The sequence below is a fragment of the Prionailurus viverrinus genome, unplaced genomic scaffold (genome assembly GCF_022837055.1).
Source record: "Prionailurus viverrinus isolate Anna unplaced genomic scaffold, UM_Priviv_1.0 scaffold_51, whole genome shotgun sequence".
Lineage (NCBI taxonomy): Eukaryota > Metazoa > Chordata > Mammalia > Carnivora > Felidae > Prionailurus > Prionailurus viverrinus.
The window spans coordinates 1-20,521 of NW_025927614.1; the positions used below are offsets into that span (position 1 = coordinate 1).

Here is a 20,521-nt window from a genome sequence, read left to right on the forward strand (position 1 = left end):
AGACGGCATTTAACGGAAATTAGTGGAGACTGTTACATGGGCTGCACCTTTATTCCTAGCGGGAAAAATTTCGTTAAATCGGGTAATTTCTAACTACAGCCTTCTGTAGTCTGATACAGTGTGCGTTAACATCATAACCAAAGTGTCAGAAAATCCTTTGGAAGCCTTGCTAAATGCACTTCCTGAGTGGACACCCTCTGGCGTGGCTGAACCCCTGGAAGAAGGGTGCGAACAAGGACTCCCAACGGCGTTCTCATTAGGGGACAAATACAGTACAACCACAGGAGCGATTTGTGGGACAATGTGATTAGCACTTCAGATACATTATCTCCTTAAATTTCCGCAAAATTGCATGGCATGAGTTCTAGTGCGATTGGACCCATTTTATTTTTCAAAGGAGGGTCGTTTTATGCAATGTAGTTTCAAGGGCTACTCACATGTCTGGAAAAGTCTATTGTAATCTGTTCCTTTGGGTTAACGACAACTATCTCTAGAATATCGAGTTCAATGTAAGTATTTCCAAGAGAAGGAAGATCTTCAGCATTTGTCAAAATTGTGAAGGAACAAAGAATCGCAAGCAGTTGTGCTCTGTTTATGTGGATTTTAAAGAGGCATTTCTTAACTAAGGAGCAGACCCTGTAAGAAATCTGTTTGGGATAATTTCGATTATGGGGAGGTCAATTATCATTATAGCAGTATCAATGGGTAAGCAGCTCTAAAGCTGTTGAAGTACCATTTAGCCTTCTTGGTAAGAGAAATAGGCTGAATATTTTATATTTTCTGTGAGATAGGTAACAGGAAACCAAAATGTTACGAATTCAGGTGATGAGAAAAAAAGGAATTTAGGTGATGTGCTGAAGGTCGAATCGTTCCTAAGTGGTAGAACATTTCTGACTATGAAACTGTATTCAATAATCCTAAGAAATTGGTGGGAATCATATTTTATGCATTCTGCTCAAAAGCAGTAGAGTCAGATGAAGAAATGTTACATGAATAGAGGCGATGAAGCAACGTGGGCACGGAGGCACAGGGCACCCAATAGCGTCTTCCCGGTCTCAATGGAAACAAGACAGGATGGGGAGGACGGGGAGGACGAGGAAGAGAAAGGAAAGAGAGAGAAGGAGAAGGAAAGAGAGAGAGAAGGAGAGATGAGAGAGAGAGACAGAGAGAGACAGAGAGAAGTGACGCAAAGGGCATAGAGTTGGGGAATCGCTCTAGGCTTACCTCGGTGTTTTCAGGGATTAGCAAAACCGCCAACGACAAAAACACCAAGCCCTCTGTACATGCTAGAAATGGCCCTGGGAACGGATGGCACGAATACAAATTAGACCCAGTCCCTGCCTTCAAGGAGACCCAGACAAGTGGAGGAATACAGTTCTTTCCCAGGAAAATTAACACAGAAAAGCAAAAGGTGTGCGCAGCATAAAGTCACATGAGAAAGGAGCTGTGTGGAAGCCGGAGGCTTTCCTCTTTCATGGTTCCCATGAATCTGTTGGGGAGCGTGTCTATAGAAATAGTACGCACTTACTTGATGTAACTATTGTAGTATATACACATGGAAAAAAGTTTTTTTTTTTTTTTAATTTTTTTTCAACGTTTATTTATTTTTGGGACAGAGAGAGACAGAGCATGAACGGGGGAGGGGCAGAGAGAGAGGGAGACACAGAATCGGAAACAGGCTCCAGGCTCTGAGCCATCAGCCCAGAGCCCGATGCGGGGCTCGAACTCACAGACCGCGAGATCGTGACCTGGCTGAAGTCAGACGCTTAACCAACTGCGCCACCCAGGCACCCCTGGAAAAAAGTTTTAGAAACGTGTAAAGTGAAAGATAAATGTTCTCTATCCCTCACATTCTTTCTACCCCTACAGATAACCATTCTTTTCTAAAAAAAAATTTTTTTTAATGTTTATTTATTTTTTACAGAGAGAGAGACAGAGCATGAGCAGGGGAGGGGGAGAGAGAGGGAGGCACAGAATCTGAAGCAGGCTCCAGGCTCCCAGCTGTCAGCACAGAACCCAATGCGGGGCTCAAACTCGCGGACTGTGATGTCATGACCTGAGCTGAAGTCAGATGCTTAACCCACTGAGCCACCCAGGCGCCCCTCCCATTTTTATTTTAATTTTTGTTTCTTTAGTCATATCTTTGAGGGTCTCTCATTTTTTTATTGGTCACTTGTAATTCTATTTTTGAAATAACTCTGCCAGTATTTTTTATTGTTTGCAGTTTTCTTAGAGATTTGTAGAATTTATTTGTGTACTAAGGACTTCTCTGCCATGTGATTTGCAATTACTTTTTTTTGGTTGTTTTTTTTTTTTTATTTTGTAATGATACTTTTGTTGTACACATATTTTTAAATTGTATGTTGACAAATGGACCAGTTTTTTTTTTTTTTTTTTCCGGGATCCTGGATCTTTATATCATACTTATACACAATTCCTAAATTGCGTTTTAAAGTTACCCATCTTTCTTTTATGTTTTTATGAGCTCATTTTATACTAAACTCATTGACCTATCTGGAATCTCTTTTGCTGTAAAAGATGGGTTGGTTTTGAACTGACTTATTGCAACATCATTTCTTAAATAATCTTGACTTACTTGTATGATTTAAAAACTTTTTTTAATGTTTATTTATTTATAGAGAGAGACACAGCATGAGTGGGGGAGGGGCAGAGAGAGAGAGAGGGAGAGAGAGAGAGAGACAGAATCCGAAGCAGGCTCCAGGCTCTGAGCTGTCAGCACAGAGCTCGACACAGGGCTGGAGCCCATGAACCTTGAGATCATGACCTGAGCCAAAGTTGGACGGTTAACCAACCAGCTGAGCCACCCAGGCGCCCCATTACTTGTATGATTTAAAATGCTTCCTTGGGGTGCCTGGGTGGCTCAGTGGGTTGAGCGTCCGACTTCACCTCAGTTCGTGATCTCACAGTTCGTGGGTTTGAGCCCCGCGTCGGGTTCTGTGCTGCCAGCTCGGAGCCTGGAGCCTGCTTCTGCTTCTGTGTGTCCCTCTCTCTCTGCCCCTGACCCACTCACATTCTGTCTCTGTCTCTCTCAAAAATAAATAAACATTAAAAAAAAATTTTTTTTTAAACGCTTCCTTTATCATAGATGAAAGCTCCATAGGTTCTGTTGTCTTTTTCTGGGCAACTATCTGGGGTCCCTGAGATCAATCTGTGTGTTCCCTCTGAAGCAGTAGCCATCTGTGCTGGGTTTCTGGGGCCACCAGAACAAGGGGCTCAGACAGCAGACTTTATTGTCTCCCCGTCCTGGAGGCTGGGAGTCTGAGATCCAGGCGTGGGCAGGGCTGGTTTCTCCCGGGGACTCTCTCCTGGGCGTGTAGACCGCCGTCCCCTTCCCGTGTCCTGAGGTGCTCTTTCCGTCTGTGGGAGTCTGTGTCCCAATCTCCTCCTCTTAAAAAGGCACCAGTCAGATTGGATTAGAGTCCACCCCAGTGACCTCATTTCACCTCAGTCACCTCCACGGGAAACCCCATCTCCAAATATCGTCACATTCCGAAGTCCTGGGGGTCCTGGGGGTCCTGGGGGTTCAGCATACGAGGCTGGCTGGCAGCTCGTAACACCATCTTATAACCAGAGACAAAAGATAGTCCCAGTGGAAAGATAAAATCAGTAAGAACATAAACGCCCGTCTGTGTGAACCATGACGACCCAGCTTACCCGCCGTCTGTCATCAGAGCTTTGCCAACGACCACAAATGTATATCCCAACCTTTGATTTCTCTAGACATGTATCAGACAGCAGCACAAAGTCAGTAAGGGGTCTGTGAGTCAGAGGGTCCAGCACACCGGACATCTGCCTCCAGCTCGTCTGAAAGGCCGAACGTCTGTAGCCGTGCCACCTGCCAGCTGGGGCTGGGGCATGATGGAAGAGGAGACTGAGTACTCACTTGTGATGTGCAGAAGTCCCCCAGGGGCCCACGCCTGGTGTCTGGCTTGCTTCTCTCATCCAGTTCCTGATTCTTAGTTCTCTCCTGCTTGCATTTGGACTTAATATTTGAGTTGAGACCTTCCCACCTTTGTGTTTTCAAACTCAGGTCCCCTAAAGACGCGTTCGTTAGAAAATGGGGTCATCCTGCGAGGCCAGATCCTACCCGTCGTGATCCACCTCCGGCACAAATGTATTTGGCTCTTGACCCAAAAGATCTTCACGGGTTCCCCAAGAAGGGTATGTCGGCAAGGAAACGACCCCTTCGTTGTCAATATTATCAATAAAGGAGTGATTAATTACAATGATGGGGAGGCTGAGAGATGTGTTGAGATGAACCTACTTTAGCGATGATATGTTTTCGGAGTTAAAAAAAGAACCGATTCAGAAGTGACAAAAACACCTTCCCCCCCCCCCCCCCCCCCCCCACCCCCCCCCCCGTGAGCTTTATGTTGTATAAATATGCTCTCGCCTCTGGCTTGTTTCCACTAAAAAGGCATTTCGCTAATGAGTATTTATTCCACCGCCGCGGATAACAATGCACAAAAATGCTAAAGAAATGCTGTCGGGGGACATTCTCTCCCCTCCCCCCCTCCTCTGGTATGTGCCTATTTGTTCTTTCTCTAACTGACAGGTATTTGTCTCAAGCTCCAAACGTGATGTCTGGAAATTCAATTATAATGTTCATTTCCTTCTATTTCTGGCATGCCAAAACTCTCCCTTCAAAACAAATAAGCTAGACTATTGTAGAATGTTCCGCTGAAAAGGCCAACAATTTGCAACAAAACTTGAGACTTGTGCTGTGAAATCATGATTCTGACCAGTAAGTGAAACTCAAGAAAGAGCTCAGGGGAAAAGCCCTGGGGGGGGGGGGGGGGGGGGGGAAGGGGAAGCCCTGGGGGGAGGGGAGGGAGGGAAAGCCCTGGGGGGTGCTGAATGGGGAGCCATTGACGTCCTCTCTTTAGGATAGAAACCTGACAATTATATTCTAACACAGCAACAACAGATAGAACGATAGACACAAACATCAGTATTTCAAAGATTCTTCTAGCATTTCTAGTATTTAGTCAATACAGCAATTTATTTTAACCTTGTGGGAGGCAACGTAATGGTCTCCAGGTGTGTCCACGTCCTAATCCCGGGAATCTGTCAACACCAGGATCCATGGCCAAGAGGATTTAAGGTATCGGATGGAATTAAGGTTGCCAATCAGATGATCTGAAAATAAAGAGACTACCTTGGATTATCTGGATGGGCCCATCAGTAATCACAAGGACCTTAAATAGGGAAGCAGAAGGCAGAAGCATCAAATACAGAGAAATGGCATTGGAGAAAGACCGGACCAGCCATCGACTGGCGTAGAAGATGGAGGAAAGGGCCACGGGCCAAGGAATGTGGGTGGCCTCTCCAAACTGGAAAAGGCAAGGAAACATACTCTCCCCGGAGCCTCCAGAGGAAGGAAGTGCCCCTTTGGGCTTCTTGATTTTAGCCCCGCGAGACCCGTACCACTTCTGGCCTCCAGAACTGGAAGAGAATTAACTCACGTTGTTTTCAGCCAGAAAACGTGTGGTCATTTGTTACAGCATCCATAGGAAATAAAGATGAACATGTTACCCTGTGATTAACTCACCCTTTGGGGAAAGTCCAATGTGTCCCCTTCTCGAGGAGGGCTTCTCTGAGCCATCATTTGCTGATAGAATCTTCACCTTGGCCGTCCCAGAGGCCGCTGCACCGGATGACAGAGTAATTTTCCATTTATTTTTCTGTAACCTGTGCTAGACCAAGGGTTCCGTAAAAGTGGGGACTGTCTTTAATCTCTGCTTGAAGAGCTAGTTTCTAAACCTTTATCCAAAATTTAGCAGCAGCTAAGTAAGTAGCCTGTCCTAGGAAGTCAATAAATATCCACCCAAAGTGATGATGGACCCATTGCACTCCTACCTGGAAACATACAGTTTCAAACATACAGTTATAAACATAAAGTGTTAAAAGTTTTATGAAATGACTTGTCATATGAAAGCTGTAACCCATGACCACAGAGCAGATGAAAGGTCAAACACAGAGCCTGGACCTGAATAGCTCTGTGTTGTAACCACCTGACAGCTGTGGGTTAGTAACACCAGGGACAAGTCATTCACCTGGAAACAGTAGCATTTGAGTTGAAATATACGAAGCGATTAGAATGTGAATAACGGCCAGCCTTGGAAAAGAAACATTTGAAGGAAATAATCATGGCTTTGGAACTTCCCAGGGTTTCATTTGCCCTCTTCGTTTTATCGTTTCTACCGGGTGAAATCCTGCCATACTTACCACCTCTTTTCCTTTTCAGTAGTTTCTTCCCGCCCACCGCTCAACGGAGGTCATTCGGTCTCCGTGTGAATTTAGGGGAATCAGCATTTGCACTTCAAGCATCTTGCCCGATTTGGAACTCGAGTCTGTCTCCTACTAAAGTGTTTCCGGCACCGGTAAATTACATGCTAAGGACGAGATGGGGTGTGGGTATCTTTTCTGCCTGGGTTCCACCTCTAAGACCTTGGGGGGGTCCAGTCTAATGACTCATTCTGTAGTCATTTTATTTATTTATTTATTTATTTATTTATTTATTTATTTATACATTTTTTTCTTTATTGAGAGACAGAGACAGGGCATGAGCAGGGGAGGGGCAGAGAGAGAGGGCATCACAGATTCCGAAGCAGGCTCCAGGCTCCAAGGTGTCAGCACAGAGCCCCACACGGGGCTCAAACTCCCAAACTGTGACATCATGACCTCAGTGGAACTCGGAGGCTTCACCGACTGAGCCCCCACAGGCGCCCTGCAGTCCTTTTCATCTTGAGGATTTCTTTGTTACAGGAAGCAGAAACAAAACTCAAATCGTGTGTATCAAAAGCGTAGGTGAGAAAAGTAAAACTTCAAAGCCCTTTGAAGAGACACAATATCACTATTGCCTTGGGGTAGGTACAGAGTGACTTTAGCCAGAAGTTCGGTTTTTCCCAGATAAACTACAAGACTTACTGAATCTGTTCTCCACTGACCTACTTCTAGGTGTCTATTCCCGGCTTTCGTTACAGTCCCTTAGCCTCCCTGCCCTTCTCTGTGCTAATATTAACACACTGTCTTATTTGTTACAGCTTTTCATAGACTTAGTACGTCTAAAAGTCCTTGCTGGTAAGATTTGTCTCAATAGCTGCTAAAATAATTTCCCCACATTGTCCCTCTTCAAAATTGCTATGCAGGGTGCCTGGGTGGCTCAGGTCATGATCTCACAGTTCAGTCTGTGAGTTCGAGCCCCACATCAGGCTCTGTGCTGACAGCTCGGAGCCTGGAGCTTGTTTCAGATTCTGTGTCTCCCTCTCTCTCTGCCCCTCCCCTGCTTGTGATGTCTCTCTCTCTCTCTCTCTCTGAAAATAAATAAACACTAAAAAGAGAGTTTTAATTGCTTTTCCTGTTCTTGAATCTGTTTTCTTTCATCTGTATTTTAGGATCATTTTGTGCTCCTGATCTGTTGGGATTTTTATTGGAATTGCGTTGCATTTTTTTTTTTTTTTTTGCAAAGAAATGGTATCTTTCTCATACTGTGTTTCCTGTCTATGAACATAGACTGTCTTGCCATGTATTAATTATTCACAAATTTCTTTTATCAAAGTGTTATGTTAAGCATAATCAAATCACAACTAAAATCTCCTTTTGACTTGTTCCCCTCAAATGGGAGTATATTTTTCTCACTCAGTGAGAGCTTCACCCCCATCTAGCTTTTTTTTTCTTACTAATTTGTGGTATATATGTGAAAAGCAACGTATATCACTGTTTTTAGTATCTGTGCAGTATTTAATTATATGGATGTGTTATATTTTATTTAAGAAAACTTTTCTTGGTAGACTTTTTTCAATATTTGCTAAAGTTAAAAATGCTGCAGAGAACATCTTTACTTATACATCGTGCTCTTGTGAGGATACAGCTGTAGGATAATTTTCATCAAGTGAAATTTCTGCTGAAAGAGTACACTCGCTTAAAATGTGTATAAATAGTGCCAAAGTGGTTTCCGAAAGGTAAATATATATATATATAGAGAGAGAGTACCACATAGTACCCAGAGCATAAAAGTACCAGATCTTGGGACACCTGGGTGGCTCAGTTGGTTGGGCGTCCGACTTCAGCTCAGGTCATGATCTCGCGGTTTGTGAGTTCGAGCCCCGCATCGGGCTCTGTGCTGACAGCTCGGAAGCTGGAGCCTGCTTCGGATTCTGTCTCCCTCTCTCTCTGCCCCTCCCCTGTTCACAGACTGTCTCTCTCTGTCTCTCAATAATCAATAAATGTTTAAAAATTTTTAAATAAACGAAATAAATAAATTAAAAAGTACCAGATCCCCAGAACTTCACAAGCCTCCCTTAGGTTTTATCAACTTGTTTTACCTGATAGATAAAATAATATCCCGTTTTATGTCAATGTACCTTTTCTTTAATTATGATCAATCCGGACTTTTTTCACATCTGTATACATAAATGTGTAAAATCTCTAAAAATTATTAAGATTCTTAAAGGCACTAGCCAAGTCGGTTATGTGTCTTAAAGGCCCAGTCGGTTACGCGTCCGACTTCAGCTCAGGTCATGATCTCACAGTGTGAGTTCGAGCCCCGCATCGGGCTCTGTGCTGACAGCTCAGAGCCTGGAGCCTGCCTAGGATTCTGTGTCTCCCCCTCTCTCTGCCCCTCCCCTGCTCAGGCTCTGTCTCTCTCTGTCTCAAAAGTAAAAATAAAAATATTTAAAAAGAATGTTGTATAAAGGCACTAGCCAAGAGGAAATCTCAACAACATCTGAGGTTTTCTGAGACAATGGTTCAAAACACCTGAAATCAAACGCCATTCAAGGCGACAGCTTATCTCCCTCAAAGGTGGATATCGGACAGCATACCTAGGAGCAGAAATGAAACTAAAATCTGCCAAATTCATTTGAATTTCTTCCTTCGCTTCATTTTAAACACGCAGAAAAAAATGAAGCTGACGGCTGGAGTCCATGCCGTACCAATGTCACAACAACCTGAAGTAACAAAACCTCGGAAATGTAGGGTTGAGAGGAAACCAGCAGAAAATCGCTGCCCAGTTGTACAAGTTCAGCAGGAAGATGAAAAAGGCTTTATTCAAAGTCATTGTGGCAAAGCTCGGGCTGGCAGATAGATGACACTCAATAACAACCTGCTGAACGGCACAAATGAGTCCTGGCACAGAGGGCTCGCTGGTTTTTGGACGGGGTTTTTCGCCTTACTCCATGCTGTTAGCATTGTTTGCTGACATTGTATACACTTCTATAATTTTAAAGTTGGAGGCGCTGAGCTGATCTCTTATCTCGCGTTTCCCAAACCTGCCACTCGTGGTTTATGACAGACTCAGCAATAAAGGATTTCCAAAAAGCAAGCCTTCTGTCGAGGACATGCCATCCTGGAAGACAACATATGCAGCCAAAGTACTTTGTGTCCTTCTTCGGGGTGTGAAGGAACCTTGACTTCTCTGTCTCAGCTTGCTGGGGCTGACATCCCGAGGTCCCGTAAACTGGATGGCCTAGAACAGCAGAAATGTCTTGTCTCATAGCTCTGGAGGCCAGAAGTCTGAGGTCGAGGTATCGGCAGATAGGCTTGTGCTGAGGCCGTGTCCGGGAATCAGTTCTCTCCTGGCCTCTGGGGCGCCCAGCCATCGTCGGTGCTCTTTGGTTTGTAGAAGTATGACCTTGATCTTTGCCGTCCCCTCCACGTGGCCTCCTCCTGTGTGTCAGGGTCTCCAGGCTTCCCCTTTTTATAAGGACACTGGTCACATTGGATCAGGGCCCTACCTAACAACTTCATTCTAATTTGATTACCTCTGCGAAGACCCTCTTTTCTTTCTTGTTTTAATCTTTTTTTTAATGTTTATTTATTTTTGAGAGACAGAGAGAGAGAGAGCATGAGCAGGGGAGGGGCAGAGAGAGAGGGAGACACAGAATCCGAAGCAGGCTCCAGGCTCCGAGCTGTCAGCATAGAGTCCGACGGGGGGATCGGACCCACGGACAGCGAGATCATGACCTGAGCCGAAGTGGGACGCTCAGCTGACTGAGCCCCCCAGGCGCCCCAAGACCCTATTTTCAAACGAGGTCACAACATCTTTCTGGGGAGATACAGTCCAATCTGTCACACTCAAACATTCCCTTGATTGCCTTTCTGCATCCCAGAAACCACCTATTCTGATCATTGCTCCTCTGATTAAAACAGTGAATTTCATTGGGGCTTTGGAGGTGGTTTCGAAACATAGGATATTGCATAGACAATTATTTATTTTTAATTTCTACTGTGTAGTAATTTTGAACACATATGGAGATTACATGTGACTTAAAATTATATCGGGCACTGTTCAAAATAATTATCTATAAATTCTTAGTGTGTGTGTGGGTTGTATCCTGTGGGAATATACCAGTAAGTGACAATTACTGGATGGATGTGGCATATCCATTCTTCAGAGAGATCAAAATACTGTAACTTCCCAGTGTTCATTTTCCTAAGCACTCAAAGCGGGGCTAATAACACCCCACCGTCCCCGCAGGGTCACAGAGGTGCTGTGGTGGCCCAGTAACCTTTCTCACCCAGCTTCTCCATGCAGTAAAGGGACATGCACAGAGTTGCTTCTAACCGTCACCTGTTTGCTCTGGTTCAGCTGGTTTCTCCTCTGGTTAAAGAGGTACTGGGTTACTTGCAGAATCCTCAGCACCGTGAAGAGCTTTGGGGAGACTTTTGGTGGATTTTCAATGCAATGTTACCCTCCCCATCGTTGCCAGAGCATTTATATATTCAAACAGATGGCACCTGTCTGCTCAGGAGCCTCTCTTCAGAGCCCAGAAGCAGGGGCAGGGAGATTTGAGTCTATTTGCACTAGTGGGCCAGGGGAAGGAATGAGGGAAGAAAAGAACAGAGAAGACCAGGGTCCTGTCAATCGATGCAGAAAAAGCATCTGACAAAATCCAGCATCCTTTCTTAACAAAAACCCTCAAGAGGGGCGCCTGGGTGGCGCAGTCGGTTAAGCGTCCGACTTCAGCCAGGTCACGATCTCGCGGTCCGTGAGTTCGAGCCCCGCGTCGGGTTCTGGGCTGATGGCTCAGAGCCTGGAGCCTGTTTCCGATTCTGTGTCTCCCTCTCTCTCTGCCCCTCCCCCGTTCATGCTCTGTCTCTCTCTGTCCCCAAAATAAATAAACGTTGAAAAAAATAAAAATAAAAAATAAAAACCCTCAAGAAAGTCGGGATAGAAGGAGCATACTTAAACATCATCAAAGCCATTTGTGAAAAGCCCACAGCTAATATCATTCTCAATGGAGAAAAATTGAGAGCTTTCCCCTGAGATCAGGAACACAACAGGATGTCCACTCTCACCGCTGTTGTTTAACACAGTGTTGGAAGTGCTAGCATCAGCAATCAGACAACAAAAGGAAATCAAAGGCATCAAAATTGGCAAAGAGGAAGTCAAGCTTTCGCTTTTTGCAGATGACATGATATTATACATGGAAAATCCGATAGACTCCACCAAAAGTCTGCTAGAACTGATACATGAATTTAGCAAAGTTGCAGGATACAAAATCAATGTACAGAAATCAGTTGCATTCTTATACACTAATAATGAAGCAACAGAAAGACAAAGAAACTGATCTCATTCACAATTGCACCAAGAAGCATAAAATACCTAGGAATAAACCTAACCAAAGATGTAAAAGATCTGTATGCTGAAAACTATAGAAAGTTTATGAAGGAAATTGAAGAAGATATGATGAAACGGAAAAACATTCCGTGCTCATGGATGGGAAGAATAAATATTGTTAAAATGTCAGTACTACTCAAAGCTATCTACACATTCAATGGAATCCCAATCAAAATTGCACCAGCATTCTTCTCGAAGGTAGAACAAGCAATCCTAAAGTTTGTATGGAACCACAAAAGACCCTGAATAGCCAAACTAATATTGAAGAAAAAGACCAAGGCAGGAGGCATCACAATCCCAGACTTTAGCCTCTACTACAAAGCTGTCATCATTAAGACAACATGGTTTTGGCACAAAAACAGACAGACCAATGGAATAGAGATTCCAGAATTGGATCCACAAATGTATGGCCAACTAATCTTTGATAAAGCAGAAAAGACTATCCGATGGAAAAAAGACAGTCTCTTTAACAAATGGTGCTGGGAGAACTGGATGGCAACATGCAGAAGAATGAAACTAAACCACTTTCTTACACCGTTCACAAAGATAAACTCAAAATGGATGAAGGACCTGAATGTGAAACATGAAACCATCAAAATCCTAGAGGAGAAAGCAGGAAAAAAAAAAAAAAACTTCTCTGACCTCAGCCGCAGCAATTTCTTACTTGACATGTCTCCAAAGGCAAGGGAATTAAAAGCAAAAATGTACAATTGGGACCTCATCAAGATAAAAAGCTTCTGCATTGCAAAGGAAACAATCAACAAAACTAAAAGGCAACTGATGGAATGGGAAAAGATATTTGCAAATGACATATCGGACAAAGGGCTAGTATCCAAAATCTGTACAGAACTCACCAAACTCCACACCCGAGAAACAAATAATCCAGTGAAGAAATGGGCAGGAGACATGAATAGACACTTCTCCAAAGAAGACATCCAAATGGCCAACAGACACATGAAAAGATGCTCAACATCGCTCCTCATCAGGGAAATACAAATCAAAACCACACTCAGATACCACCTCACGCCGGTCAGAGTGGCTAAAATGAACAAATCGGGAGACTAGAGATGCTGGCGAGGATATGGAGAAATGGGAACCCTCTTGCACTGTTGGTGGGAATGCAAACTGGTGCAGTCGCTCTGGAAAACAGTGTGGAGGTTCCTCAAAAAATTAAAAATAGATCTCCCCTCTGACCCAGCAATAGCACTGCTAGGAATTTACCCAAGGGATACAGGAGTGCTGATGCACAGGGCCACTTGTACCCCAATGTTTATAGCAGCACTCTCAACAATAGCCAAATTATGGAAAGAGCCTAAATGTCCATCCACGGATGAATGGATAAAGAAGATGTGGTTTACATATACAATGGAATACTACTTGGCAATGAGAAACAATGAAATCCTGCCATTTGTAGCAATGTGGATGGAACTGGAGGGCGTTATGCTAAGCGAAATCAGTGAGGCAGAGAAAGACAGACACCATATGTTTTCACTCATATGTGGATCCTGAGAAACTTAACAGAAGACCAGGGGGAAGAAGGGGGGGGGGGAGTTACAGAGAGGGAGGAAGGCAAACCATAAGAGACTCTCCAATACTGAGAACAAACAGGGTGGATAGGGGGTGGGGGGGTGGGTGATGGGCATGGAGGAGGACACCTGTGGGGATGAGCATTGGGTGTTGTATGGAAACCAATTTGACAATAAATTTCATATTAAAAACAAAACAAAACAAAACAAGAAGACCAGGGCCCTGAGGATCTACGGAAGGAGGCGGGGCCTCTCCCCACCCCTGCAGGGCCCAGATGTGGTTCATCCCAAAGGTCTTCCACCTCCACAGCCACAGTGCGCAGATCCGCATGATCTGCACTCCTGTTCCGGAAGGGCCCCGTGGGTACTTTGGACCCTTGGAAGTGTAGAGTCTTGGGGCGTCTGGGTGGCTCAGTCAGGTGAGGGTCAGACTCTTGATTCCAGCTCAGGTCGTGATCCCACCAGAGTTGTGTGATCGAGTCCCGTGTGAGGCTCAGCGCTGACAGCATGGAGCCTGCTGGGGATTTTCTCTGTCTCCCTCTCCCCCGCTTGCTCTATCTCTTTCTAAAATAATTAAAAATAAAATAAAATAAATAAGTGTGGCGTCCTCCCAGACACGAAATGTAGGTAGGGAAAGCGGTGAGTCTAAGCACCCTTGCAGGCGCTTTGTTGGGGGGGGGGGAGCGGGGACGGTGGTCCTGGGGTTCCCTGGGGACATCCTGTACCAGACCAGTCTTGAGGACGATGATGTCATGGTACCCCGGCCCTGGAAATCTTCTTGCGCAGCCCTGGGACCTTTCCACAAAGCCAGGTAGCAAGGGGGTTAAGGCGCCTGGAGGCCCTATTCTCACTTAACTGCTCCAGTTAGACCTGTGAGCGCCCACAGCGCAGGCGCACAACCTTCTCCAGAAGACGACGCCCACACGGAGGCTGAGGAACCCGCCTCTCACCCGGCCAGCGTGAGTCCGCCCCTCCCCTGCAAGGCCCGCCCCTCGACTTTGCAGTGTACGCCCGCCCCTCCCGGCCCAGCCCCAGCCCCAGCCCCAGCCCCAGCCCCAGCCCCAGCCCCTCCCGTGCAAGGCCCGCCCCTCCACAGTACAGTCCCCTCCCCTTCGTAGCGCAGTCCCCTCCTGTTCCACGCAGTCTCCGCCCCTCGACACCATTGTCCCCGCTCGTCCTCCTCAAGCCCCGCCCCTCCCCGGCATAGTCCCCGCCTCCCCCGGCCCAGCCCCCGCCCCCCGGAACAGTTCCCTGCTCCTCCCGGCCCAGCCCCCGCCCCTCCCCGGCACAGTCCCCGCCCCCTACCCTGCACGTTCCTCCTCAAGTCCCGGACTCCGCGCCCAGCTGCCGCCCTCCCTCCCGCCGGACTCCACCCCTCTCCCGCCCAGGACTCCTCACGCGGGCCCCGCCCCCGCCGCGCTCCGACGCTCCGACGCCCGTGACGTTCCGCCCCCTACCGCCTTGGCCCACTCCGTGCCCACCGCCCTCGAGTCCCGCCCCGCCGCATCAGGAGCCCGCCCCTTTCCTCGGCAGCCTATTGGAGAGACGTCGCCGTGCTCGTTGACCAATGGCAGTCGCGGCGGGTGCGTCTCGCCCCCGCGCCCTGCGTCGGGATAAATCAAGCTGCGTCCGGCCCCGTGTGCTAGTCACAAGCCATGTGGCGTGGCGGCCTGCGGACCCGCAGTTTGCTGGAGCGGCTAAGGGGCGGGTGAGAGCAGGCGGGTGGGAGAGAGGGGAAGAAGGGGCGGTCCCGACAGCGGGGAGACTCCGGGAGGCTCTGTGGTGGCGTCCGAGCCTTAAAGGGCCGCACCACCGCTTCCTGCTCTGGGGGCCCGGGCCCGGACCGAGACCCTTCCCCTTGGGGAGCCTTGACCCCAGGGCCCATCGTCAGGGAGCCCGACCCGAAACCCTTCGTCCGGGAAGCCCGGACCCGGAGACCCTTCACCTGGGGAGCCCGGAGCCCGACCCTGAGGCCCATCGCCCGGGAAGCCAGGAGCCCGGGAGACTTTCTCCCGGGGAACCCGGAGACCGACCCTGAGACCCCTCTCTCGGGGAGCCCGGACCCGGAGACCTTTCTCCCGGGGAGCCTGGAGCCCTATTCTGAGGCCCATAGCCCCGGGATCCCGAAGCCCGACCCAAGAGTCTTGCAGAGCCTGGATGAGGGACCGCGCAGGCGTCCTTCCATCGCTTCCCCCTAGCAAAGGAAAGAGGTTCCTGTCCAGTTGCCAGGGTTGGGAACTGCAGCCTGAAGTCTGGGCAAAGCGGGTCCTGGCCCAAGGAGGCCTTACCCCTGGGACCTTAGGCGGTCCCAGAGTGGGTGGCCCTGTGTGCGGTTGTAGTGGCTTTTGAAGTGAAAATGGCCCTTGATGTGGATTGTAATAGGCGTGATTAAAGTTAATTGTCGGCTTGCGGTTCTCATTAACCTGGCTGCCCCCATGTCACCAGTTGTTGTGGGCAGGGAGTCCTCGAGACACCTGAGGCTTCCACACGGAGTTCTTATTTAAGCTGCGGTGTTCTTTGTTTCGTTTTTTTTTTTAATTTTTTTTTTTAACGTTTATTTGCTATTGAGGGGCACAGAGTGTGAGCAGGGGAGGGTCAGAGAGAGAGGGAGACACGGAATCCGAAGCAGGCTCCAGGCTCCGAGCTGTCAGCACAGAGCCCGACGCGGGGCTCGAACTCACGAACCCGTGAGATCATGACCTGAGCCGAAGTCGGATGCTTAATTAACCGCTTGAGTCACCCAGGTGCCCCTAAGCTGCGGTGTTCTTTTTTTTTTTTTTTTAATTTTTTTTTCAACGTTTTTATTTATTTTTGGGACAGAGAGAGACAGAGCATGAACGGGGGAGGGGCAGAGAGAGAGAGGGAGACACAGAATCGGAAACAGGCCCCAGGCTCCGAGCCATCAGCCCAGAGCCTGACGCGGGGCTCGAACTCACCGACCGCGAGATCGTGACCTGGCTGAAGTCAGACGCTTAACCGACTGCGCCACCCAGGCGCCCCGCGGTGTTCTTAATACAGCTGTAGCTTCCAGAAATGGACTCGGTTTACGGAGAAAAGATCCACTCCAACCTTGAGCGATGGTGGTGCGCCAGGAGTGTGTAGATAAGATCCCTGCTAATTCGCAGAACCTTGTGTGACGGATGGTGCGGTTGAGCAGTGGCCCGGTGAAGAAGCATGGGGGTGTCCTCGTGCCTCGTGTGACTATGGCGGCAGGGGCCTTACCCGAGTCGCCGGTGACCAGAGAGTACGGGCGGGAGAGCCCGAGGTGCTGGGCTGCTTCTGCGTGCTCGGCGCCAGCATTTGCTCCTTGTGGTTGTGCTCTTGATGGTAAAGAACACCTGCAAATCCTCTTCTGTGATCGCGGAATCGGCTGAGTCAGGAAGGTGACGGCTCATCTTGGTGATGTTGCCTGACGTTGCCTGACGGCGACCGACTCGGCGTTGTTGTTGTTTTCCTCTTCGGTGCGTGTCTCAAAGGGAATACTTGTGTCAGACAATGCTAACGTAGAAAACTCTATAAAGCAAGCGTATGGTGCGGTCGTGTCACCGTTACGCAGATCACCTCCAAACGACGGACTCTCCCGCCCTCTTAGATGCGATTGCTCTCTGGTCTGTTCCTGCTCCTCTTGATCCGTGTACGTGCGTATGTGCGTATACAAAATTAAGTTCCAGTCATACAGTAGCTACATGGCAGCCGCTGTTTTATTTCACATCAAGTCAGACGCTCAACCGACGGAACCACCCAGGCGCCCCAGTGATTCTCATTTATTTTTTTCAACGTTTATTTATTTTGGGGACAGAGAGAGACAGAGCATGAACGGGGGAGGGGCAGAGAGAGAGGGAGACACAGAATCGGAAACAGGCTCCAGGCTCTGAGCCATCATCCCAGAGCCCGACGCGGGGCTCGAACTCACGGACTGCGAGATCGTGACCTGGCTGAAGTCGGATGCTTAACCAACTGCGCCACCCAGGCGCCCCCAGTGATTCTCATTTAAATGATGCCAAATGTTATTCCAGGATTGTTACCATTTGCACACCTAATTGCAGTGTAGGAGTTCCCCGTGAAGCGAGACTTCTTGCTTTTTACCAGTTCAGTAGATGTGGAATAGGAGTTTGAGGCCACATCGTGTACCTACATGGGAAATGTCGTGTCATGTGAGAATTGTTTTTGGTGCAGGTGAGGGAAATTGGTATCGTAATCATGTTACAGTTACTTACGAGCGTTGACGTGTAAAAGGCTTGCAACGTGCATTTATTAGCTGGATATAGTGAAGCTTCAGCTGAGTTGAGACAAAGGTCTTAAAATTGAAAGAACTTTACTAAAAAGTGCAGAAATTCGTTTTCTGAAATGTTTGGAAAATGTAAGGCTTGCTTTTTCTTTGAAATGTCTTTGTCGCGTACAAATGCCCTCGTGATGTTGCAGAATTACGTTAGCCACACAGCGTCCTGCAGAAGCGTCTAACCTCGATTGCTTTCCTTCCACGGGGCAGTGCCAGCCTGGGAGCCCGGAGGAGGAGGGGCACCGCAGCCTGTGAGCGCGCCTTGCAGCACGAGGTGGGGGAGCGGATCCACGGCTTCACCGTCAGCCAGGTGCGCGGGCCCGCCTTGCTGCGCCACCCACACACCCTTGGGGTCTCTGTCCCAGGCCCTGGCTCGCCCGATTCACAGTGGGCTCGACCGAGTGGAGTTTGCCAGCAAAGGGATTTCTCGGTGCTTCGATAAGTGCAGTTCCCCGGCCCCTCCCTGATCCCAACCCCTCCAACCCAATGCCTCTTGAGGTTTTAGAAAGTGAGTCCAGCCCATTGATGTTTCTGCACCCAGACACCTGACTGTTCTCTGCGCCGAGTGAAGACGGCCCACGTCTGTCCCACATGTATACGTGGGGCCGCGTGTTCCTAGCACGAGTTTGTTCCGCACTCACGCAAAAACTTTGGTTTCGAGCCATTGGGGTTTCAGAATTATAGAAGATGGATTGTGGTCCTGCATTTGTTTAATTTTGTGCTCACATTGGTTTTTTTTTTTTTTTTTTTTTCTTTTACACAGTGATTGAAAACTGTGTATTTCACATCATTGACTGGCCGTCGGCCTCATGCTGTGGGTAGCACTTAGCGCAGGGAAGGGCGGGCAGCCCGCAGCCCAGGGGGACACAGGTGCAGCTGTGATACAAGGAGAACTGGATGGGCATCCTGGTGCGAGTGCGGGGAGCAAAAGGACGGGGGGCGGGAGGGGGGCAGCTTCCGGGAGAAGGGAGCGGTGCGTAAGGACAGCTGCCTCCCTGTAGGCTGGACACACAGGGACAGCAGTTCCCCGCAGGGCTCGGGAACGGGCAGTGGCGCAGCTTGGGTGGGGGACTCCTGACGCGGGCGAGGGAGGGCCTTCGTGCGGTCCCTAGGGCCGTGCAGAGGAGTTTGCACTCAAAGGGGTTACTGTTCTTGAGGACCTCATTCAGAGTTCTTTCCTCTATTTTTCAAGTTTTATAGAGATTTATGATAAAATACGATCCTTGTTTGGGAAGCAGTCACCATGAAAGCTGTTAGGGGGCAGACCGTTCACATAGTGACTGATTGTAAACGCATTGATCATCTCTTACAAAGTAAGCTATAAATAATTTAATGGTTGTAAACTCAGCAGGTAGTACTGGCCTCTTTAAGCAATGTCATTTGCGTGGGCGGTCCCCAGAACACACTCAGGACACCCGGGTTCTAATCTCTGCCCTGCTGGCAGCTTGCTGTAAGCACAGACAGCCCCTGGAAAGTGGGGGTGATAAACAGTGTGGTTGTCATAGTGATGCTCTATTGTGATTGGGGGGGAGAGGCCCCCGGCACGGTGGGGACGATACAGCCGTTTCTGAAGTGCCTTTGTGCAGGCTTTCGTAGATAGGAGACTACCATCTTGGGGGTGAGGATGCGTTTGTTTTTTCCCTTAAAATTTTTTAATGTTTTATTATTTATTTTAGAGAGAGAGAGAGAGAGAGAGACAGTGTGAGCGGGGGAGGGGTAGAGAGAGAGGGAGACAGAATCCGAAGCAGGCTCTGAGCTGTCGGCACACAGCCCGACGCAGGGCTCGAACTCATGGACCGCGAGATCATGACTTGAGCTGAAGTCAAAGTCGGATGCTTAACTGACTGAGACACCCAGGAGCTCCAAAATATGCGCAAGTTTAAAAAGGAAGAGCCTGTTTTTAGCCTACCAGGGGAGGAGGCAGGCATTTGGTCTGGTCTTATAGAACTGCAGATGCTTGGAGGGAAAATTATCTAGAAGTATTTTATGTAAGAACTTATTCGTTATTATTAAAAAAATGGTTATCCATTTTGAGAGAGAGAGAGAGAGAGAGAGAGAGAGAATATCCCAAGGAGGCTCCATGCTGTCAGTGCAGAGCCCAACATGGGGCTTGATCTCATGAACCTGTGAGATCATGACCTGAGCCAAAATCAAGAGTCAGTTGCTTAACCAACTGAGCCACCCACCGGGTGTCCCAGGGTGCGTTTGTTTTTATCGGAGATGATTTGTACCCTCCTGGACCCTCCCGCTAGGAGCAGGTAACTGGTCCTTAGAACTCTGTGAACCAGACACAGCAGAGTTCTGTCCCAGGCCGTGGGCGCTTCGGCACTGAGCTCCCAGCAGGGCCATTCTGCGCTTTCCCGAGCTGGTGTGTGTAAAAGGAAGCCACACAGTGGGCATTGCCAGTGGGAGTAGGACTCCTCCAGGGCGGCCTGGTGTGATGGATGGAGTTGGACTGCCGCTCTATGGCCACGGCTCTGTGCCTCAATGTTTTCGTCTGTAGATGGGGCTGAAGATCCCTCTCTCACAGGATGACCCGTAAACTCTTGGGAAAATGTCTCGCAAACAGTAAGCGTTCAGAAAGAAGAGATGCATAGCATTGTCAGCCCTTGGCTTGTTCATAAGGTTTAGGGTCTGAACGAGGTGGTTTCTGATGTGCCCCCAGCCCCACCATGCCAGCCTCCTGATGCTGCCTGATTAAAGGCAGTCAGGCCAGGCCCTGCCGTGCAGTGAACGTAACTGCCCTGAGCGCTTTTCCATCTGAGTCTAGCTGTTTGCGTCTTTATTCATTCAGGTAACGGACATCCCTGAACTGTCCCTGACCGCGGTGAAGCTTAGCCATGACAGCACAGGAGCCAAATACTTGCACTTGGCCCGAGAAGACACAAACAACTTGTTCAGGTGTGTGGTGCATCTTGGGAGCACGTTCTCGAGTGTCTCCACCGAGAACGTCTGCCGTCCGTTACGTGGTTAAAGGTCCCGGTTCATGAATGTTTTAGTTTTGTTGGCTGCATCCTGAAAACATGAGAAGGTAAGTGGATTTGTGTCTAAAGCCACAGCTGGTGCAAGTTT

General features: G+C 48.3%; 1 protein-coding gene across 3 annotated transcripts in view; it reads left to right on the plus strand.

Moving 5' to 3' along the window:
• The first annotated feature begins 14,740 nt into the window (after positions 1-14,740).
• The window catches only part of PITRM1 (pitrilysin metallopeptidase 1), a 43,720-nt gene continuing 37,939 nt past the window's right edge, over positions 14,741-20,521 (plus strand). For 2 of the 3 annotated variants that reach the window (XM_047848066.1, XM_047848068.1), the window contains exons 1-3: positions 14,741-14,878; positions 17,660-17,759; positions 20,244-20,350. In XM_047848066.1, coding sequence (XP_047704022.1) covers positions 14,826-14,878; positions 17,660-17,759; positions 20,244-20,350 — 260 coding nt within the window. In that variant the 5' untranslated portion in view covers positions 14,741-14,825. Of the gene's footprint in view, positions 14,879-17,123; positions 17,347-17,659; positions 17,760-20,243; positions 20,351-20,521 lie in introns of those variants that run through there. The other variant, XM_047848067.1, reaches the window with a different exon arrangement.